We start from the raw sequence: 19,530 nt of genomic DNA, 5'->3' as shown, positions 1-19,530 counted from the left end.
ACTGCCTCGTCACCCTCCTCTTCCCATCCTTAAGCACCCTATAGGCTATTATTTCCTCCCTGATAACCACCTTCAGTGTCTCGCTGAATTCGGAGAGTGAGACCTCCCATTCTGGTTGCAGGTTGCACAATCATCGATGGCTTGTGATATCCTTTTACAAAATTCCTTGCCATAGAGGAGGGCCACAACCAGCCTCTATGGGAGGCGCAGGGCCCGGCCAGTCTCCAATCTGACATCCATGTCATGTGGAGTGTGGTCGGAGATCATTATCGCTGCGTAATCTGCTCCCACTACACCTGGAAGCACCGTTTTCGCTACTATGAAGAAGTTATGCATGTGGGAGAAGGAGAATTCCTTCTCCCTCGGGTAATTAAACCTCCATGCTTAACCCTATACTCACCTCTCAGAGAGAAGGGAGAGACTGCTGTGTGCTCTGTTTTTAGGGACATAAGAACATAAGAACTAGGAGCAGGAGTAGGCCATCTGGCCCCTCGAGCCTGCTCCGCCATTCAATTAGATCATGGCTGATCTTTTGTGGACTCAGCTCCACTTTCCGGCCCGAACACCATAACCCTTAATCCCTTTATTCTTCAAAAAACTATCTATCTTTACCTTAAAAACATGTAATGAAGGAGCCTCAACTGCTTCACTAGGCAAGGAATTCCATAGATTCACAACCCTTTGGGTGAAGAAGTTCCTCCTAAACTCAGTCCTAAATCTACTTCCCCTTATTTTGAGGCTATGCCCCCTAGTTCTGCTGTCACCCGCCAGTGGAAACAACCTGCCCGCATCTATCCTATCTATTCCCTTCATAATTTTAAATGTTTCTATAAGATCCCCCCTCATCCTTCTAAATTCCAACGAGTACAGTCCCAGTCTACTCAACCTCTCCTCATAATCCACCAACCCCTTCAGCTCTGGGATTAACCTAGTGAATCTCCTCTGCACACCCTCCAGCGCCAGTACGTCCTTTCTCAAGTAAGGAGACCAAAACTGAACACAATACTCCAGGTGTGGCCGCACTAACACCTTATACAATTGCAACATAACCTCCCTAGTCTTAAACTCCATCCCTCTAGCAATGAAGGACAAAATTCCATTTGCCTTCTTAATCACCTGTTGCACGTTGACATGACTCACTCCTGTGGTTTGCACTGGATTGCTGAACTGGTTGCATTTGAGTGCTACAGTGAGAGTTTGGTGAGGAGGGAGTAAGGTGCTCCTTACATTTCATTTCCTATATTTATCAAAGAGCGTGAAGGGAGCCAGGAGTTTAGAGTACAGCTGACTGGAAGCAGAGTCGGAGGGCGGAGGTCCAGTTGGTCCACGGGGCAGCTAATTCTGTAAAGTAAGAGAGGATGGAGGCTAGGGCAGTTGCATGCTCCTCCTGTAGGATGTGGGTGGTGAGGGAAACCACTGGTGTCCCCGCTGACTATACCTGCGGGAAGTGCACCCAACTCCAGCTCCTCAGAGACCGTGTTAAGGAACTGGAGCTGGATGAACTTCGGATCATCCGGGAGGCAGAGGGGGTTATCGAGAAGAGTTACAGGGAGGTAGCCACACCAAAGGTACTGGGCAAGAGTAGCTGGGTTACAGTCAGGGGAAAGAAAACTAACAGGCAGACAGTGCAGGGATCCCTCGTGGCCGTTCCCCTTCAAAACAAGTATACCGTTTTGGATGCTGTTGGGGGGGATGACCTACCGGGGGAAGGCCCTAGCGGCCACGTCTCTGGCACTGAGTCTGGCTCTGGGGCTCAGAAGGGAAGGGGGGAGAATAGAAAAGCAAGAGTAGTAGGAGATTCAATGGTTAGGGGAATAGATAGGAGATTCTGTGGTCGCGAGTGAGACTCCCGAAAGGTATGTTGCCTCCCGGGTGCCAGGGCCAGGGATGTCTCGGATCGTGTCTTCAGGATCCTGAAGGAGGAGGGTGAGCAGTCAGAAGTCGTGGTGCACATTGGTACCAACGACGTAGGTAGGAAAAAGAGTGTGGAGGTAATAAACAAGTTTAGGGAGTTAGGCTGGAAGTTAAAGGCCAGGACAGACAGAGTTGTCATCTCTGGTTTGTTGCCGGTGCCACGTGATAGCGAGGCTAGGAATAGGGAGAGAGTGCAGTTGAACACGTGCTGCAGGAATGGTGTAGGAGGGAGGGCTTCAGGTATTTGGATAATTGGAGCGCATTCTGGGGAAGGTGGGACCTGTACAAGCAGGACGGGTTGCATCTGAACCAGAGGGGCACCAGTATCCTGGGGGGGAGGTTTTCTAGTACTCTTCGGGAGGGTTTAAACTAATTTGGCAGGGGAATGGGAACCGGATCTGTAGTCCAGCAACTAAGGAAGCCGATAGTCAGGACGCCAAAGCACGTAGTGATGCAGTGGGGAAGGTAACACTGACAAAGGAGAGTACTTGCAGGCAAGGAGATGGGTTGAAGTGTGTATACTTTAATGCAAGAAGCATCAGGAATAAGGTGGGTGAACTTAAGGCATGGATCGGTACTTGGGACTACGATGTGGTGGCCATCATGGAAACTTGGATAGAAGAGGGGCAGAAATGGTTGTTGGAGGTCCCTGGTTATAGATGTTTCAACAAGATTAGGGAGGATGGTAAAAGAGGTGGGGGGGTGGCATTGTTAATAAGAAATAGTATAACAGCTGCAGAAAGGCAGTTCGAGGGGGATCTGCCTACTGAGGCAATATGGGTTGAAGTCAGAAATAGGAAAGGAGCAGTCACTTTATTGGGAGTTTTCTATAGGCCCCCCAATAGCAGCAGAGATGTGGAGGAACAGATTGGGAAACAGATTTTGGAAAGGTGCAGAAATCACAGGGTAGTAGTCATGGGTGACTTCAACTTCCCAAACATTGAGTGGAAACTCTTTAGATCAAATAGTTTGGATGGGGTGGTGTTTGTGCAGTGTGTCCAGGAAGCTTTTCTAACACAGTATGTAGATTGTCCGACCAGAGGGGAGGCCATATTGGATTTCGTACTTGGTAATGAACCAGGGCAGGTGATAGATTTGTTAGTGGGGGAGCATTTGGAGGTAGTGACCACAATTCTGTGACTTTCACTTTAGTTATGGAGAGGGATAGGTGCGTGCAACAGGGCAAGGTTTATAATTGGGGGAAGGGTAAATACAATGCTGTCAGACAAGAATTGAAGTGCATAAGTTGGGAACATAGGCTGTCAGGGAAGGACACAAGTGAAATGTGGAACTTGTTCAAGGAACAGGGACTGCGTGTCTTTGATATGTATGTCCCTGTCAGGCAGGGAAGAGATGGTCGAGTGAGGGAACCATGGTTGACAAGAGAGGTTGAATGTCTTGTTAAGAGGAAGAAGGAGACTTATGTAAGGCTGAAGAAACAAGGTTCAGACAGGGCGCTGGAGGGATACAAGATAGCCAGGAGGGAACTGAAGAAAGGGATTAGGAGAGCTAAGAGAGGGCATGAAAAATCTTTGGCAGGTAGGATCCAGGAAAACCCCAAGGCCTTTTACACATATGTGAGAAATATGAGAATGACTAGAGCGAGGGTAGGTCCGATCAAGGACAGTAGCGGGAGATTGTGTATTGAGTCTGAAGAGATAGGAGAGGTCTTGAACAAGTATTTTTCTTCAGTATTTACAAAGAGGAGATACTTGTCAGGAAGGAAGATGTGTTGCGCGTTTTGAAAAGCTTGAGGATAGACAAGTCCCCCGGGCCTGACGGGATACATCTAAGGATTCTATGGGAAGCAAGAAATGAAATTGCAGAGCCGTTGGCAATGATCTTTTCGTCCTCGCTGTCAACAGGGGTGGTACCAGAGGATTGGAGAGTGGCGAATGTCGTGCCCCTGTTCAAAAAAAGGAATAGGGATAACCCTGGGAATTACAGGCCAGTTAGTCTTACTTCGGTGGTAGGCAAAGTAATGGAAAGGGTACTGAGGGATAGGATTTCTGAGCATCTGGAAAGGCACTGCTTGATTAGGGATAGTCAGCACGGATTTGTGAGGGGTAGGTCTTGCCTTACAAGTTTTATTGACTTCTTTGAGGAGGTGACCAAGCATGTGGATGAAGGTAAAGCAGTAGATGTAGTGTACATGGATTTTAGTAAGGCATTTGATAAGGTTCCCCATTGTAGGCTTGTGCAGAAAGTAAGGAGGCATGGGATAGTGGGAAATTTGGCCAGTTGGATAACAAACTGGCTAACCGATAGAAGACCGAGAGTGATGGTGGATGGCAAATATTCAGCCTGGAGCCCAGTTATCAGTGGCGTACCGCAGGGATCAGTTCTGGGTCCTCTGCTGTTTGTGATTTTCATTAACGACTTGGATGAGGGAGTTGAAGGGTGGGTCAGTAAATTTGCAGATGATACGAAGATTGGTGGAGTTGTGGATAGTGAGGAGGGCTGTTGTCGGCTTCAAAGAGACATGGATAGAATGCAGAGCTGGGCTGAGAAGTGGCAGATGGAGTTTAACCCTGACAAGTGTGAGGTTGTCCATCTTGGAAGGACAAATATAAATGCGGAATACAGGGTTAACGGTAGGGTTCTTGGCAATGTGGAGGAGCAGAGAGATCTTGGGGTCTATGTTCATAGATCTTTGAAAGTTGCCACTCAAGTGGATAGAGCTGTGAAGAAGGCCTATGGTGTGCAAGCGTTCGTTAGCAGAGGGATTGAATTTAAGAGCCGTGAGGTGATGATGCAGCTGTACAAAACCTTGGTCAGGCCACATTTGGAGTACTGTGTGCAGTTCTGGTCGCCTCATTTTAGGAAGGATGTGGTAGCTTTGGAAAAGGTGCAAAGGAGATTTACCAGGATGTTGCCTGGAATGGAGAGTAGGTCACACGAGGAAAGGTTGAGGGTCCTAGGCCTTTTCTCATTAGAACGGAGAAGGATGAGGGGCGACTTGATAGAGGTTTATAAGGTGATCAGGGGAATAGATAGAGTAGACAGTCAGAGACTTTTTCCCCGGGTGGAACACACCATTACAAGGGGACATAAATTTAAGATAAATGGTGGAAGATATAGAGGGGATGTCAGAGGTAGGTTCTTTACCCAGAGAGTAGTGGGGGCATGGAATGCACTGCCTGTGGAAGTAGTTGAGTCGGAAACGTTAGGGACCTTCAAGCGGCTATTGGATAGGTACATGGATTACGGTAGAATAATGGAGTGTAGGTTAACTTCTTAAGGGCAGCACGGTAGCATTGTGGATAGCACAATTGCTTCACAGCTCCAGGGTCCCAAGTTCGATTTCGACTTGGGTCACTGTCTGTGCGGAGTCTGCACATCCTCCACGTGACTGCGTGGGTTTCCTCCGGGTACTCCGGTTTCCTCCCACAGTCCAAAGATGTGCAGGTTGGGTGGATTGGCCATGAAACATTGTCCAAAATTCTATGATTAACCTAGGACAAAAGTTCGGCGCAACATCGTGGGCCGAAGGGCCTATTCTGTGCTGTATTTCTCTATCCTGCCTTACCAGACTGGGCCATATGACCAGAGGGCTTCTCAATTCACCAGGTGGACAGCACGGTGTCCTCGGGCAAGGCAAAGGGTTGAGGGGTTTGCCTCCTCATCAACTCCTGTTGGTGCTCAGATATGGCGAACTACTGCTCCCCGGATTTGGAATACCTGAGCGTGAAGTGCCACCCGTACTACCTTCCACAGGTTTTCACTTCTTCCAGCATCAAGTGGTCTACATCTCACCACAGGCAGAAGTGAAGAAGGCACTCCCCGACCAGGCTGATCATATGGAACGTGACAGGGCTGAATTGGCCGGTCAAGAGGGCTCATGTATTCGCGCATTTGAAGAGTTTGAAGGCGGACGTGGCAATGCTACAGGTGACACACCTGAGGGTAGTGGGTCAGACTAGGCTGAGGAAGGGGTGGGTTAGGGTGGGACAGGTATTTAATTCGGGGCTAGACTCCAAAACTAGGGAGGTAGCGATCTTGATCAATAAGCAGGTGTCATTTGAGGTAGGGAATATAGTGGCAGACTCAGGGGCAATGTTATGGTGAGTGGGAAGCTGGAGGGGATGCCGGTGGTATTTAATATTTACGTACCAAACTGGAGCTTATGAGGCGGGTCCTGGGGAAGATTCCGGACCTGGACTCAAATAGGTTTATCATGGGGGGGCGGGGGGGACTTTAATACGGTCATTGATCCGAGGTTGGATCGGTCAAGTTCAAGGTTTAAGGAGGGTGCCAGCTGCGGCGAAGGAACTAAAAGGGTTTATAGAGCAGATGGAAGGGGTAGATCCGTGGAGGTTTGGACGGCCAAGAGCGAAGGAGTTTTCTTTTTTCTCCCATGTTCACAAAGTGTACTCCTGGTTTGATTTTTTTCATTTTGAACAGGGCTTTGCTGGCGGATTCCGTGTATTCGCCGATTGTTGTGGTCGGACCATGCCCCACACTTGGTGAATCTACGGATGAGCAAGGAGGGGGTTAGCGAGCGCAATGGAGATTGAATGTAGGACTGTTGGTGGATGAGGGGGTGTGCGGGCGCCCATCCAGAATTATTTGGAGATAAATGACACGGGAGAGGGTTCGGCAGCAACGGTGTGGGAAGCGCTGAAGGCAGTGGTTAGGGGGGAGCAAATTTTGATACAGGCTCATAGGGAGAATGTGGAGCGGGCAGAGATGGATAGGCTAGTGAGGGAAATACTCCAGGTGGATAGAAGGTATTCTAAAGCCCCGGAGGCGGGGTTGTTGAAGGAACGGCAGAAGCTGCAGATGGATTTTGGTCTGATATCCACAGGGAAGGCGATGGGGCAGTTGAGGAAGGCGAGGGAGGTGGTATATGAGTATGGTGAGAAGGCCAGTAGGATGCTAGCACACCAGCTCAGGAAAAGGGAGGCGGCCATGGAGATAGGAAGGGTGATGGACAGAGGGGGGAAACACGATCTTGGACCCAGCGGGGGTGAACGGGATGTTCAAGGAGTTTTACAGTCGGCTGTATGAGTCGGAGCCCCCAGCTGGGGTGGCAGTTTTTGGAAGGGTTGAAGTCTTCGAAGGTGGAGGAAAGGTTGGTAGAGGGGTTGGGAGCCCCGATCAGGATTGTAGAAGTAGTAGAGGGATTGGAGGCAATGCAGTCCGGTAAAGCCCCGGTACCGGACAGCTACCCACTGGTCTTTTACAAGACGTTTTCTGGGATGTTGGGCCCGCTGCTGGTGAAGATATTTAATGAGGCACGGGAGCGAGGTGTTCGTCTCCCAACAATGTCAGAGACTTCAATCTCATTGATCCTGATCCTGAAACAGGAGAAGGACCCAGAGCAATGTGGGTCACACAGACCAATCTCCCTACTGAATGTCGATGCCACTTTGCTAGCCAAAATGCTGGCCTCGAGGATAAAGGATTGTGTCCCGGGGGTGATAGGGGAAGACCAGACGGGGTTTGTCAAAGGCAGGCAGCCAACGGCCAATGTTAGAGGCTCCTGAATGTGATCATGATGCCCTCCAAGGGGAGGGAGGTGGAGGTGGTGGTCGCTATGGACGCGGAGAAGGCCTTTGACCGGGTGGAATGGAATTATCTGTGGGAGGTCCTGGGATGGTTTGGGTAGGGCTTCATTGACTGGGTTTAGTTGCTGTACCAGGCACCGGTGGCAAGTGTGCAGACGAACCTGGGGGGGGTGTGGGGGGGGGTTACAGGGTCTTGTTACATGCAAACGACTTACGCCTGTATATTTCTGACCCGTTAGGGGGAATGGGGGAGATTATGCAGATTTTAGGGGAATTTGGCCAGTTCTCGGGGTACAAATTGAATATGGGTAAGAGCGAGGTTTTTGTGATTCAGGCGAGGGGGCAGGAGAGGAGGCTGGGGGAGCTGCTGTTTGCAGTGATGGGAGGGAGTTTTCGTTACCTGGGTATTCAGGTGGCACGGGGATGGGAGCAGCTACATAAATTAAATCTGACCCGGATAGTTGAACAAATGAAGTACTTACGGAGATGGGACATGCTCCCGTTGTCACTGGCGTGGAGGGGACAGACTGTAAAAATGATGGTTCTCCCGAGATTTTTGTTTGTTTTCCAGTGCCTCCCTATTTTTATACCAAAGGCCTTTTTTAAGCGGGCGAATGCGGTGATCTCTGGGTTTGTGTGGCCGGGTAAAACCCCGCGAGTAAGGAAGGTGCTGTTGGAGCTGAGCCGAGGGGGGGTGGGGGGCTTCACAAAACTTTAGGAACTACTACGAAGTGGGAGGTGGGGGAGGGGTTGGTGTGGGAGCGAGTAGAGGCGGCCTCATATAACGGCACACATTTGGGGGCATTGGTAACAGCTGCTCTGCTGTTCTCGCCACCCCGGTACTCCACAAGCCTGGTGGTAGAGGCAGCCCTGAGAGTCTGGGGGCAGTGGCGGAAGCATATGAGAATGGAGGGAGTGTCGGTGTGGGCTTATATTTGTGGTAATCACCGGTTTGTGCCGGGGATGATGGATGGGGGGGTTTAAGAGGTGGTAGAGAGCAGGTATTGAGAGGCTGGGGGATCTGTTCATTGTTGGGAGCTTTCCTGGTTTGGAAGATTTGGGAGGAGTTTGAATTGCCGGGAGGGAATGGGTTTTGATATCTGCAGGTGAGGGATTTTGTGCGAAGGCAGGTTTCGACCTTTCCGCTGGATACAGGACAAGGTAGTTTCAAGAACTGGAGTGGGGGAGGGGAAAGTATCGGAAATCTTTCAAGAACTCATGGAGTGGGAAGAAACCCAGATAGGTGAGCTAAAGCGTAAATGGGAAGAAGAGTTGGGTAAGGAGTTCGAGGTGGGTCTGTGGGAGGATGCTCTTGAGCAGAGGCAACTCGTCCTCATCATGTGCCAGGGTCAGCCTGATACAATTCAAGGTGGTTCACTGGGCACACATGATGGTGGCCTGGATGAGCAGGTTATTTGGGGTGGAGGACAGGTAAGTGAGGTGTTCAGGAGGGCACCAAATCATGGCCACATGTTTTGGGCGCGTCCGAAACTCAGGGGATTCTGGCAGGGATTTGCGGATGTCATGTCTACTGTACTAAAAACAAGGGTGTCGCCGTGTCGAGAGGTGGCGATTTGTGGTGTGTCGGAAGACCCGGGAGTCCAGGGGGTGAGAGAGGCTGAAATTTTGGCCTTTGCCTCCTTGGTAGCGTGGAGGGACTCGAAGCCCCAAAATCAGGGGTATGGGTTAGCGACATGGCCGGGATTCTCAGGCTTGAGAAAATTAGGTTCACCCTGAGAGATCAATGTTAGGGTTCATTCGGAGGTGGCAGCCGTTTATCGACTTGTTCGGGGAAAACTAAATTGTTGGCAGATACAATAAGGGGGGCGTTAAGGGAGTAAAGGGGGGTAGGGGGAGTTCTGTTATTTTTGTCTAGCTTGGGCGGGAACAGTGGGAGATGAGGGGTGTGCTACACACAGAATTATGTTTACATTTGTATTTGTATCTTTTGTTGTTATAAAATGCCTTAATAAAGGGGCTGGTTTAGCTCACCAGGCTAAATCGCTGGCTTTTAAAGCAGACCAAGCAGGCCAGCAGCACGGTTCAATTCCCGTACCAGCCTCCCCGGACAGGTGCCGGAATGTGGCGACTAGGGGCTTTTCACAGTAACTTCATTGAAGCCTACTCGTGACAATAAGCGATTTTCATTTTTCATTTCATAATAAAATGTTTGTCAAAAAAAAAATCCGTCCCCAATTCCACCTACAGGTTTGCTGATGACACAACCATAGTGGGCCGGACTCAAACAACGATGAGTCAGAATACAGGAGGGAGATAGAGAACCTAGTGGAGTGGTTTAGCAACAATCTCTCCCTCAATGTCAGAAAAACTAAGGAGCTGGTCATTGACTTCAGGAAGCAAAGTATCAGCCACGCCCCTGTCTGTATCAATGGTGCCGAGGTGGAGATGGTTGACAGCTTCAAATTCCTAGGTGTGCACATCACCAACAATCTGTCCTGGTCCACCCACATCGACGCAACCACCAAGAAAGCACAACAGCTCCTATACTTCTTCAGGAAATTAAGGAAATTTGCAATGCCCCCCGAGGTGGACCAGGCCCACAAGTCACTCCAGAAGTAGTCCATATTGACTCTTACAATTTGTACAGATGCACCATAGAAAGCATCCTATCCGGCTGCATCACAGCCTGGTATGGCAACTGCTCGGCCCAAGACCATAAGAAACTTCAGAGTCATGAACATAGTCCAGTCCATCACACAAACCTGTCCCCCCCCCCCATCCATTGACTCTGTCTACACCTCCCGCTGCCTTGGGAAAGCGGGCAGCATAAATAAAGAAACCTCCCACCCGGGTTATTCTCTATTCCAACATCTTCCATCGGGCAGGAGATACAAAAGTCTGAGAGAACACACAGATTCAAAAATAGCTTCTTCCCTGCTGTTACAAGATTCCGGAATGCACCCCCCCCCCCCCCCCCCCCCCCCTATCTGCTCCATAAAGGCTCTTGTGTCTTCCCTGATATAGCACCCATCATAGGGTTTCATCTGTCAATCTTCGGGTCTTATATACAGTTAAAGTCCTCCCATGATGAGTCTTGGGAGTCTAAGTCGAGGCTTTCCGCCATAGTTTTCTTGACAAACTCTGTGTTGTCCCAGTCTGGGGCGCATACATTTACCAAGCGGATGGTGTGTCCGGCGTCTGGCTGGTCTGCTTCAGTGTCTTGGTACAAGCGGATGGTGTGTCCGGTGTCTGGCTGGTCTGCTTCAGTATCTTGGTACAAGCGGATGGTGTGTCCGGTGTCTGGCCGGTCTGCTTCAGTGTCTTGGTACAAGCGGATGGTGTGTCCGGTGTCTGGCTGGTCTGCTTCAGTATCTTGGTACAAGCGGATGGTGTGTCCGGTGTCTGGCCGGTCTGCTTCAGTATCTTGGTACAAGCGGATGGTGTGTCCGGTGTCTGGCTGGTCTGCTTCAGTATCTTGGTACAAGCGGATGGTGTGTCCGGTGTCTGGCTGGTCTGCTTCAGTATCTTGGTACAAGCGGATGGTGTGTCCGGTGTCTGGCTGGTCTGCTTCAGTGTCTTGGTACAAGCGGATGGTGTGTCCGGTGTCTGGCTGGTCTGCTTCAGTGTCTTGGTACAAGCGGATGGTGTGTCCGGTGTCTGGCTGGTCTGCTTCAGCGTCTTGGTACAAGCGGATGGTGTGTCCGGTGTCTGGCTGGTCTGCTTCAGTGTCTTGGTACAAGCGGATGATGTGTCCTTCCAACTTGCAAGCCTTGTGCTTTTGCCAACCTCGGGATCCGCTCTTTGTCCTGGAACCAATGGAGCCTCACGACCTTTGCACGCGGTGGCTCCCCTGCCTAGGGTCACTTCCGGAGTGACTTGTGGGCCTGGTCCACCTCTGGGGGCTTTGCGAAGCCTTCTTCCCGACCAGCTTTCCGAGCATCGCCGTTACGTACTCTGTGGGGTTCCTCCCCTTTGTGCCCTCCGGCAGCCTCACGATCCGCTGCTTCTGACGGCGGGACCTGCTTTCTTGGTCGACGACTTTTTCTTCTCGTACCTTCTGGGTCTTCGAATCATAGCATCCCTTCAGTGCAGAAGCAGGCATTTGGCCCATCGAGTCTGCAGTGACCCTTCAAAAGAACACTCTACACATGTTCACTCACCCATCCATCCCGTCCTAGCCCCTTAACCCGTAACCTAACCTGCTCATCCCTGGACACCAAGGGCAATTTAGCATGGCCAATCCACCTAACCTGCACATCTTTGGACTGTGGGAGGAAACCGGAGCACCCGGAGGAAACTCACGCTGACAGCGGAAGAATGTGCTGACTCCGCACAGTGACCAGAATTGAACCCGCGTCCCTGGCGCTGTGAGGCAGCAGTGCTAACCACTATACCATCGTGCCACCCTTCTTGACCAGCCTTGTCACCTCAGCTTTGAGCACAGTAGCACAGTAGCACAAGTGGATAGCACTGTGTCTTCACAGTGCCAGGGTCCCAGGTTCGATTCCCAGCTTGGGTCACTGTCTGTGCGGAGTCTGCACGTTCTCCCCGTGTCTGCATGGGTTTCCTCCGGGTGCTCCGGTTTCCTCCCACAGTCCAAAGACGTGAAGGTTAGGTGGACTGGCCATGATAAATTGCCCTAGAGTCCAAAATGTTAGGAGGGGTTATTGTGTTAGGGGGATAGAGTGAGTCGGTGCAGACTTGATCGGCCGAAAGGCCTCCTTCTGCACTGTATGTTCCATGTTCTAAGCAATCCAGTCTGAAATGAAAAATGAAACGGAAATCGTTTATTGTCACAGGTAGGCTTCAAATGAAGTTACTATGAAAAGCCCCTAGTCGCCACATTCTGGCGTCTGTTCGGGACCAGTCTCCCTGGTCGCTTTTTCTAGGGTGCGCACCGTTGCCATTTGGGTCTCCAGTCTCCTCTCCATTCTACCCATTGCTTCCCTTATGGGGTCTATCTCGGTCTGTACTGCTGACCCCACTGCCACCAAGAGGCCCTCCTTCACCACGTCGCTGTACCTCCGGAGCTGTGTAGTAATTTTTTTTAAATTAAGGGGCAATTTAGCATGGCCAAGCCACCTAACCTGCACATCTTTTAGCTGTGGGGGTGAAACCCACGCAAACACGGGGAGAATGTGCAAACTCCACATGGACAGTGACCCAGAGCCGGGATCGAGCCTGAGACCTCGGCACCGCAAGACAGCAGTGCTAACCACTGCGCCACCGTGCTGCCCTCGGAGCTCAGTGGTAATGAACTCCATCACCTTTTGCATCATCGCCTGGGTCTGCGCTGGCAATTCCATGGAGTCGGCCAAGGCCGGGTTTCCACGCAGGCTTCCCTGCTCCGGGGTTAAGGTTTCCTTCTCCCGGCTTTTACTGCTAGATTGCTGGTTCTTCTGCATTTTAGCTTGCATTGCATTGGATGGGGGATTAGTTTGGGAACTTTTCCCCCTTTTGGTGCCTGTGTTGTGGGGTTGAGGCCTAAATCAAAGTTCCCAGACGAGTGCCATGTTTTTCAGCTCATGGCCGCCACAAAGAAACAAGAATCATTTTAAACTGGCTCTGACCTTCTGACCTTGCTCCCTTACAGAGGAATGCAAACGTGGTCTGGACGTCCAGAATTGCAGCCTGCAGTTCTGTGCTTCCTCGTCGCCAGTATACCATCCACAGGAGTCCCGAGAAGTTTTAACCATAAAAGTTTATTTCGTCAAAGAAAAGTAAGACTGCAACACGGCAACCCACAGTACGTCAACCCCAGCCGGACTATCGATCTGCTGGTTCTCATTCTGGCCGGCTTTTAAGTGCCTGGTTCAAAAGTCCAACGGGGAGATCATCTGGGTCACATGAGGGTTATATATCCTTAAATATCTTTGCTGTACAGGTCATTTACCAGACTTGAATATCCTCCCGGTATTGTGTTGATTTTTGACTTAGAGATCTATTTAATTTGTATGTTGTTTGGGAGAGAGGAAGTCTGAAGGAGTTCAGGGATTGTAGATGTATTTTGGAACAAGGGATATATTCTACAAGGGATGGCACGGTGGTACAGTAGTTAACACTGCTGCCTCACAGTGGTTAGGACTGCTGCCTCACAGCACCAGGGACCCAGGTTCAATTCCAGCTTTGGGTGGTCTGTCTGTCTATTGGGAATTTCCACGTTCTCCCCGTATTTGCGTGGGTTTCCTCAAGTGAGAGAGAGAGAGAGAAATACAGCACAGAACAGGCCCTTCGGCCCACGATGTCGTGCCGAACTTTTATCCTAGGTTAATCATAGAATTTTGGACACGAAGGGCAATTTATCATGGCCAATCCACCCAAACTGCACATCTTTGGACTGTGGGAGGAAACCGGAGCACCCGGAGGAAACCCACACACACACGGGGGGGGATGTGCAGACTCCACACAGACAGTGACCCAAGTCGAAATCGTACTTGGGACCCTGGAGCTGTGAAGCAATTGTGCTATCCACAATGCTACCGTGCGGCCCTTAAGAAGAAACTAATCTACACTCCATTATGATACCCTAATCCATGTACCTATCCAATAGCCGCTTGAAGGTCCCTAACGTTTCTCCGTTTTCCTCCCATAGTCCGAAGATGAGCAGGTTGGGTGGGGTTACAGGGTAGGAGGCTTGGGCCCTTAGGTCGGGTCCAGTTTCAATGGGCTGAACGGCCCCCTTTTGCATTGTAGGGATTCTGCGAATTCTACATCAACTGCGTGTGCTTAGCAATTCATATTCTTAATTGTCATCGCATGTGTATTTGTCTTTTCTTTAATTTCGTAAATAGCCTCGAATAATTGTTGCAAGATGACTGTGCTGCTTATTCTCACTGGGCTTTCACCTGACTCCTCGCACCATTCCAAAAATAAAAGTACACACCCCCACGAACCATATTCCAAGTTGGGATACCCTCTCAGATAATATCAGCGCCGTTCGTGACACAGCAATTCCAGCTTCGAGTTGTTGAGCTGGATTGCTGACACTGTGGGGCATCAGGAGGGGGAGAATTACCTGGATGCTTTATTCCAGGAGACAGTCACACCCCTTAGGTAGAACTTTAGAGTTGGTCAATAGTCAGGGACAGTAGGATGTGACAGTGAGTCAGGCTTGGGAAGCAGCATGTAGTGATAGTGGAGCCTCATCCTCTGACTCTGTCCAACAGGTTGAAGGTGTTTGCTCTGTGTGCAGGGTCGATTGCTAGACTAACCATGGCACCATGGGGCAGGATGCCATTCAAGTTGGGGAAGAAAAAAGGAATGTAGTGGTGATGGTGTACATAGAACGTACAGTGCAGAGGGAGGCCATTCGGGCTATCGAGTCTGCACCGACCCACTTAAGCCCTCACTTCCACCCTATCCCCGTAACCCAATAACCCCTCCTAAACTTTTTGGACACTAAGGGCAATTTAGCATGGCCAATCCACCTAACCTGCACATCTTTGGACTGTGGGAGGAAACCGGAGCACCCAGAGGAAACCCACGCAGACACGAGGAGAATGTGCAGACTCCGCACAGACAGTGACCCAGCGGGGAATTGAACCTGGGACCCTGGCACTGTGAAGCCACAGTGCTTTCTACTGTGCTACCGTGTAGCCAAGGGGATTTAGACAGTTCTCTCCAGCCGCGGCCGTGAATTCTGAAGCTTGTATTGTCTGCCTGGTGCCAGAGTTAAGGACATCTTATCGCAGTTGGAGAGGTATTTAGAGAAGGGGAGGATCCAGTTGTCATGGCCCACGCAGATACCAATGACCTTGGTAGGACTAGGAAAGCGGTTCTGCATACAGAGGATGAGGAGCTTGGCACTAAATTAAAAATAGATCAAAGGTAGTCATTTCTGGATTGTTACTTGATAGGGTTTAAAAGATTTGAAAATTAAATGCACGATTAAAAGACTGGTATGGCATCGCTACTGAAGAAAGGGTGACCATTCCACATGGATGGGGTTCCACTTAAACCAAGCTGAGACCAGTGCCCTGGCCAGTTGTATAACTAGAGTTGTGGACAGGGCTTTAAAGCTATGGGAGGAGGGTTGAGGTGAAGGGAAATTTAGAAATCCAAAAAGAAAGGTTGAGGCAACGGAACAGTGTAGACAGATGAATAAAGACAAGCTCAGTTAGACAGGGTGGGTAAGCAAATTTATTATAAATTGTGCATCAGCCAAAATAGGTTAAAAAATTAAGTTAAATGTTCTTTATCTGAATGCATGAAGGATATGCAATAAGATAGATGAACTCGTGCCACAATGAGAACATAACATGAGAACTAGGAGCAGGAGTAGGCCATCTGGCCCCTCGAGCCTGCTCCGCCATTCAATGAGATCATGGCTGATCTTTTGTGGAATCAGCTCCACTTTCCGGCCCGAACACCATAACCCTTAATCCCTTTATTCTTCAAAAAACGATCTATCTTTATCTGAAAAACATTTAATGAAGGAGCCTCAACTGCTTCACTGGGCAAGGAATTCTATAGATTCACAACCCTTTGGGTGAAGAAGTTCCTCCTAAACTCAGTCCTAAATCCACTTCCCCTTATTTTGAAAACATTCTATAAAGTCCAGGTTTAATCACTATCAGAGAAATATACGATTGCAAAGTAATCAAGGTTGGGAAATATATATACCATGGTACACAATATTTCAGAAAGACTGATGGAATAGCAAAAAAAAAAAGAGATTGCCCTTATAGTAAAGGATGACATTAGTGAGAAGGGATCGGACCTCAGAAGGTCATGAAGTAGAATCAGTGTAGGTACAAATTAAAAATAAGAGTCAGAAAGTACTGGTGGAGGCCTCATAGCAGCAGTTATACCATTGGACAGGACATTAAACAAGAAATTGTTGGAGCTTGTAGCAAAGGCAATGTGATAATTGTGGGGACTTTATTCTTCATATAGACTGGGCCAATTAAAATAACAAGAATAGTGTCGAGGATGACTTTATAGAATGTTTTCATGTTTTCTGGAGCAAAACATTATCAAACCGAACAGAGATAAACCTATCTTAGATCTAGTATTGTGTAATGAGGCAGGTTTAATTAGTAATGCCAGAGTCAAAGATCCACTGGGAGATAGTGATCATATCATCAAATTACATTGGAAATTATGAAACTGACACATTCCAATCATAAACAAGTATCTGAAACTTAAATAAAGCTAATTACATGGGTATGAGGATGGAACTGGCCAAGGTTAATTGGTGAGCAGACTAAAAGGTGTGGCAGCAAATGAACAGTGGAGAAAGGGACAATGCTGGAAAATCTCAGCAAGTCTGGCAGCATCTGTAGGGAGAGAAAAGAGCTAACGTTTCGAGTCCGATGACTCTTTGTCAAATGAACAGTGGCGATACATTTAAAGAAATAATTCAAAATGTTGAACAAAATTACATTCCTTTGAAAAACAAAAAATCAGCAAGCAAGACCCATCCATGGTTCACTCTGGAAGTTCAGGTTAGCATTAGATTTTTTTAAGGAAGGCTTCTAATGTTGCAAAAAAAAGTAGAAAGTTTGAGGATTGTAAATGTTTTAGAAATCAGAAAAAGGTCATGAAAAAATTGACAAAAAGGGTAAAAAAATAGAATAAAAGTAAACTAGCCAGAAATATAAAAACAAATCGTACCTGCTTTTATTTATAAAAAGGAAATAGGGTAAATATTGGTCCCTGAGAAGCTGAGACAGGAGGTGGTGAGAAATGAGGATGAGAAATGAGCACAGTAAGAAATCTCACAGCACCAGGTTAAAATCCAACAGGTTTGTTTTAAATCACTAGCTTTCGGAGTACTGTTCCTTCCTCAGGTGAAATGAAAAAAATGAAAATCACTTCAATGAAGTTACTGTGAAAAGCCCCTAGTCGCCACATTCCGGCGCCTGTCCGGGGAGGCTGGTACGGGAATTGAACCGTGCTGCTGGCCTGCTTGGTCTGCTTTCAAAGCCAGCGATTTAGCGGAGCTAACCCAGCCCCTTTGAGCTAAACCAGCCCCTTGAATAGAGAGGTAGGTTCCAGAAACATTTATATCGACGAAGTCAAAGATGCAAGACAATACTTTGAATGCGACCATTTGCACGTAATTAAGTCTTTAAGAGCCAGAGACCCAGGTTAAAGAGGTGTGAATTGTCTCAAGCTTGTCTCAACTGTCCTGGCTTGAGACAATTCACACCTCTTTAACCTGGGTCTCTGGCTCTTAAAGACTTAATTACATGCAAATTCCTGCAAATGCTCGCATTCAAGTATTCAAAGTTGCATTCAAAGTATTGGGGTTACCCCTCTCTCTGGCTCTGTAAAAACAATTACCTGCAAATTCCTGCAAATGCTCGCATTCAAAGTATCCAAAAGCTAGTGATTTAAAACAAACCTCTTGGACTTTAATCTGGTGTTGTAAGACTTCTTACTGTGCTCACCCCAGTCCAATGCCGGCATCACCACATGATGAGAAATGAGGCATTGAACAAATATTTTGCCTCTGTTTTACAATATAAACCACAGGTTTCACACCAGAATTAGAGGGTAACTTAGGGGCTAAAAAGAATCAGGAAATTAATATCAGCAGAGAAAACGTATTGGCGAAGCTTAGGGGAATAAAGTCCAACAAATCCCCGGCACCTGATGGGTTCCTAAGATTCAGGAATGGTCCCATCAGATTGGAAGTTGGCAAATGTAACATTGCTTTTCAAGCAAGTAGGAGAGAGAAAAGGGAGAATCACAGGTCAGTTAGCTTAACATCAGTCATTGAGAAAATGTAGGAATCTATTATTATGGAAATCTTAACAATGGGGGAGGGGGGGTTGCCACTGTTCTTGCCAGTGGGATACTCCAATCCTGCTGCTGGCAGACCCCCACTGCGGGCTCCTGAGAAATCCCACCGACAGCGGCGGGAGCAGGAGATCTTGACACCAGCCAATGGCGGGCCACGTCCTGCTGCTGAGAAACCCACCATGGGGGCCATGGCAAATCCTCCCCAATATACTTTAGAAAATAATAGAATGGCTTCAGAAAAGGGAAATCATGTTTGACAAATGTATTAAAGTTTTTTGAGGATGTAAGGGGAAACAGGAGGTGCGGTGTACCGGGATTTTCAAAAGATATTCTAGAAGGTGTCACACAGAAAGTGACCTGGTGATATATTAGAATGGAGAGGGGATTGATTAACAGACAGGAAGCGAACCGTGGGCATAAACGGGCATTTTCAAATTTACACACTATGATTAATGAAGCGTGGCAAGGATCAGCCCTCCAATGTAACAGAATCCGTATACCTTATCTGGTTATGATATGAAACTAAATTAGCTCTATTTTAAATCAGATCCAAGGTGATATATTGCTCAGATTTGATTCAACTAATGAGGGCAGAGTTGAAAAAAACACTTGAATCTATCCCTCTCTGACCTGTCTTCCACAGCTGTTGCTCCGAGCAAATCAAGATCTCTTTCAACCACATCGTACGCTTCAGCAAGCTTCCTGTCACGTTCCTGGAGGGCTAGCTTTGCATTCTGAAGAAGTGTGTGGATAGTATCATATTCTTCGCAGGTCAGGACTTTGTAGGCCACACACAAGGTCCTCAGTCCCTCCTGAAATTAATAAAACTGTATTAAAAACCAAAGTAATTATGTTGAAATCCATTGGGTGAGTGGCCCCTGCTGCATGTTGCAGAATTACAGTCTCACAAGTATTTCATAATCAAATTGGCTGGTAAGGAAAGTGCTCCAATTAGCAGTAGCTGGGAGAAATTTAACTCTGTGCGTTGGTAAGTATTTTGATTGTAAGGAAAATCCTTATTCCTTTCATTTATTCATTTTTTGATACTTTATTTGTAATCAGTTGAGGTAAAGCGTGAAAATGGCAGGAGATCCCAGACCAGTGTTATGTTCCTCGTGCGAAATGTGGGAGTTCAGGGACGCGGCCAATGCCCCTGACTCCTTCATGTGCGGGAAGTGTGTCCAGCTGCAGCTCCTGTTAGACCGCATGGCGGCTCTGGAGCTGCGGATGGACTCACTTTGGAGCATTCGCGATGCTGAGGAGGTCGTGGATAGCACGTTCAGTGAGTTGGTCACACCGCAGATTAGGATTGGTGAGAGAGACAGGGAATGGGTGACCAAAAGGCAGAGAAAGAGCAGGAAGGCAGTGCAGGTGTCCCCTGCGTTCATCTCCCTCC

At 48.4% G+C, this 19,530-nt stretch overlaps 1 protein-coding gene across 11 annotated transcripts in view; it reads right to left on the bottom strand.

Annotated features, from left to right (window-relative positions):
• Positions 1-19,530, bottom strand: part of atp11a (ATPase phospholipid transporting 11A) — a 242,039-nt gene that overhangs the window by 108,679 nt on the left and 113,830 nt on the right. For all 11 annotated transcript variants that reach the window (XR_005463256.1, XM_038818831.1, XM_038818829.1 and 8 more), the window contains one exon: positions 18,765-18,946. Coding sequence is in view for 10 of the 11 variants with exons in the window: in XM_038818831.1 (XP_038674759.1) it covers positions 18,765-18,946 (182 nt within the window). In the remaining variant the exon portion in view is untranslated. The remainder of the gene's footprint in view (positions 1-18,764; positions 18,947-19,530) is intronic.

This window comes from Scyliorhinus canicula, chromosome 14 (genome assembly GCF_902713615.1).
Source record: "Scyliorhinus canicula chromosome 14, sScyCan1.1, whole genome shotgun sequence".
Classification (NCBI taxonomy): domain Eukaryota; kingdom Metazoa; phylum Chordata; class Chondrichthyes; order Carcharhiniformes; family Scyliorhinidae; genus Scyliorhinus; species Scyliorhinus canicula.
Note: the sequence above shows the minus strand (reverse complement) of the source record. Positions and strands in the feature narration are given on the sequence as shown.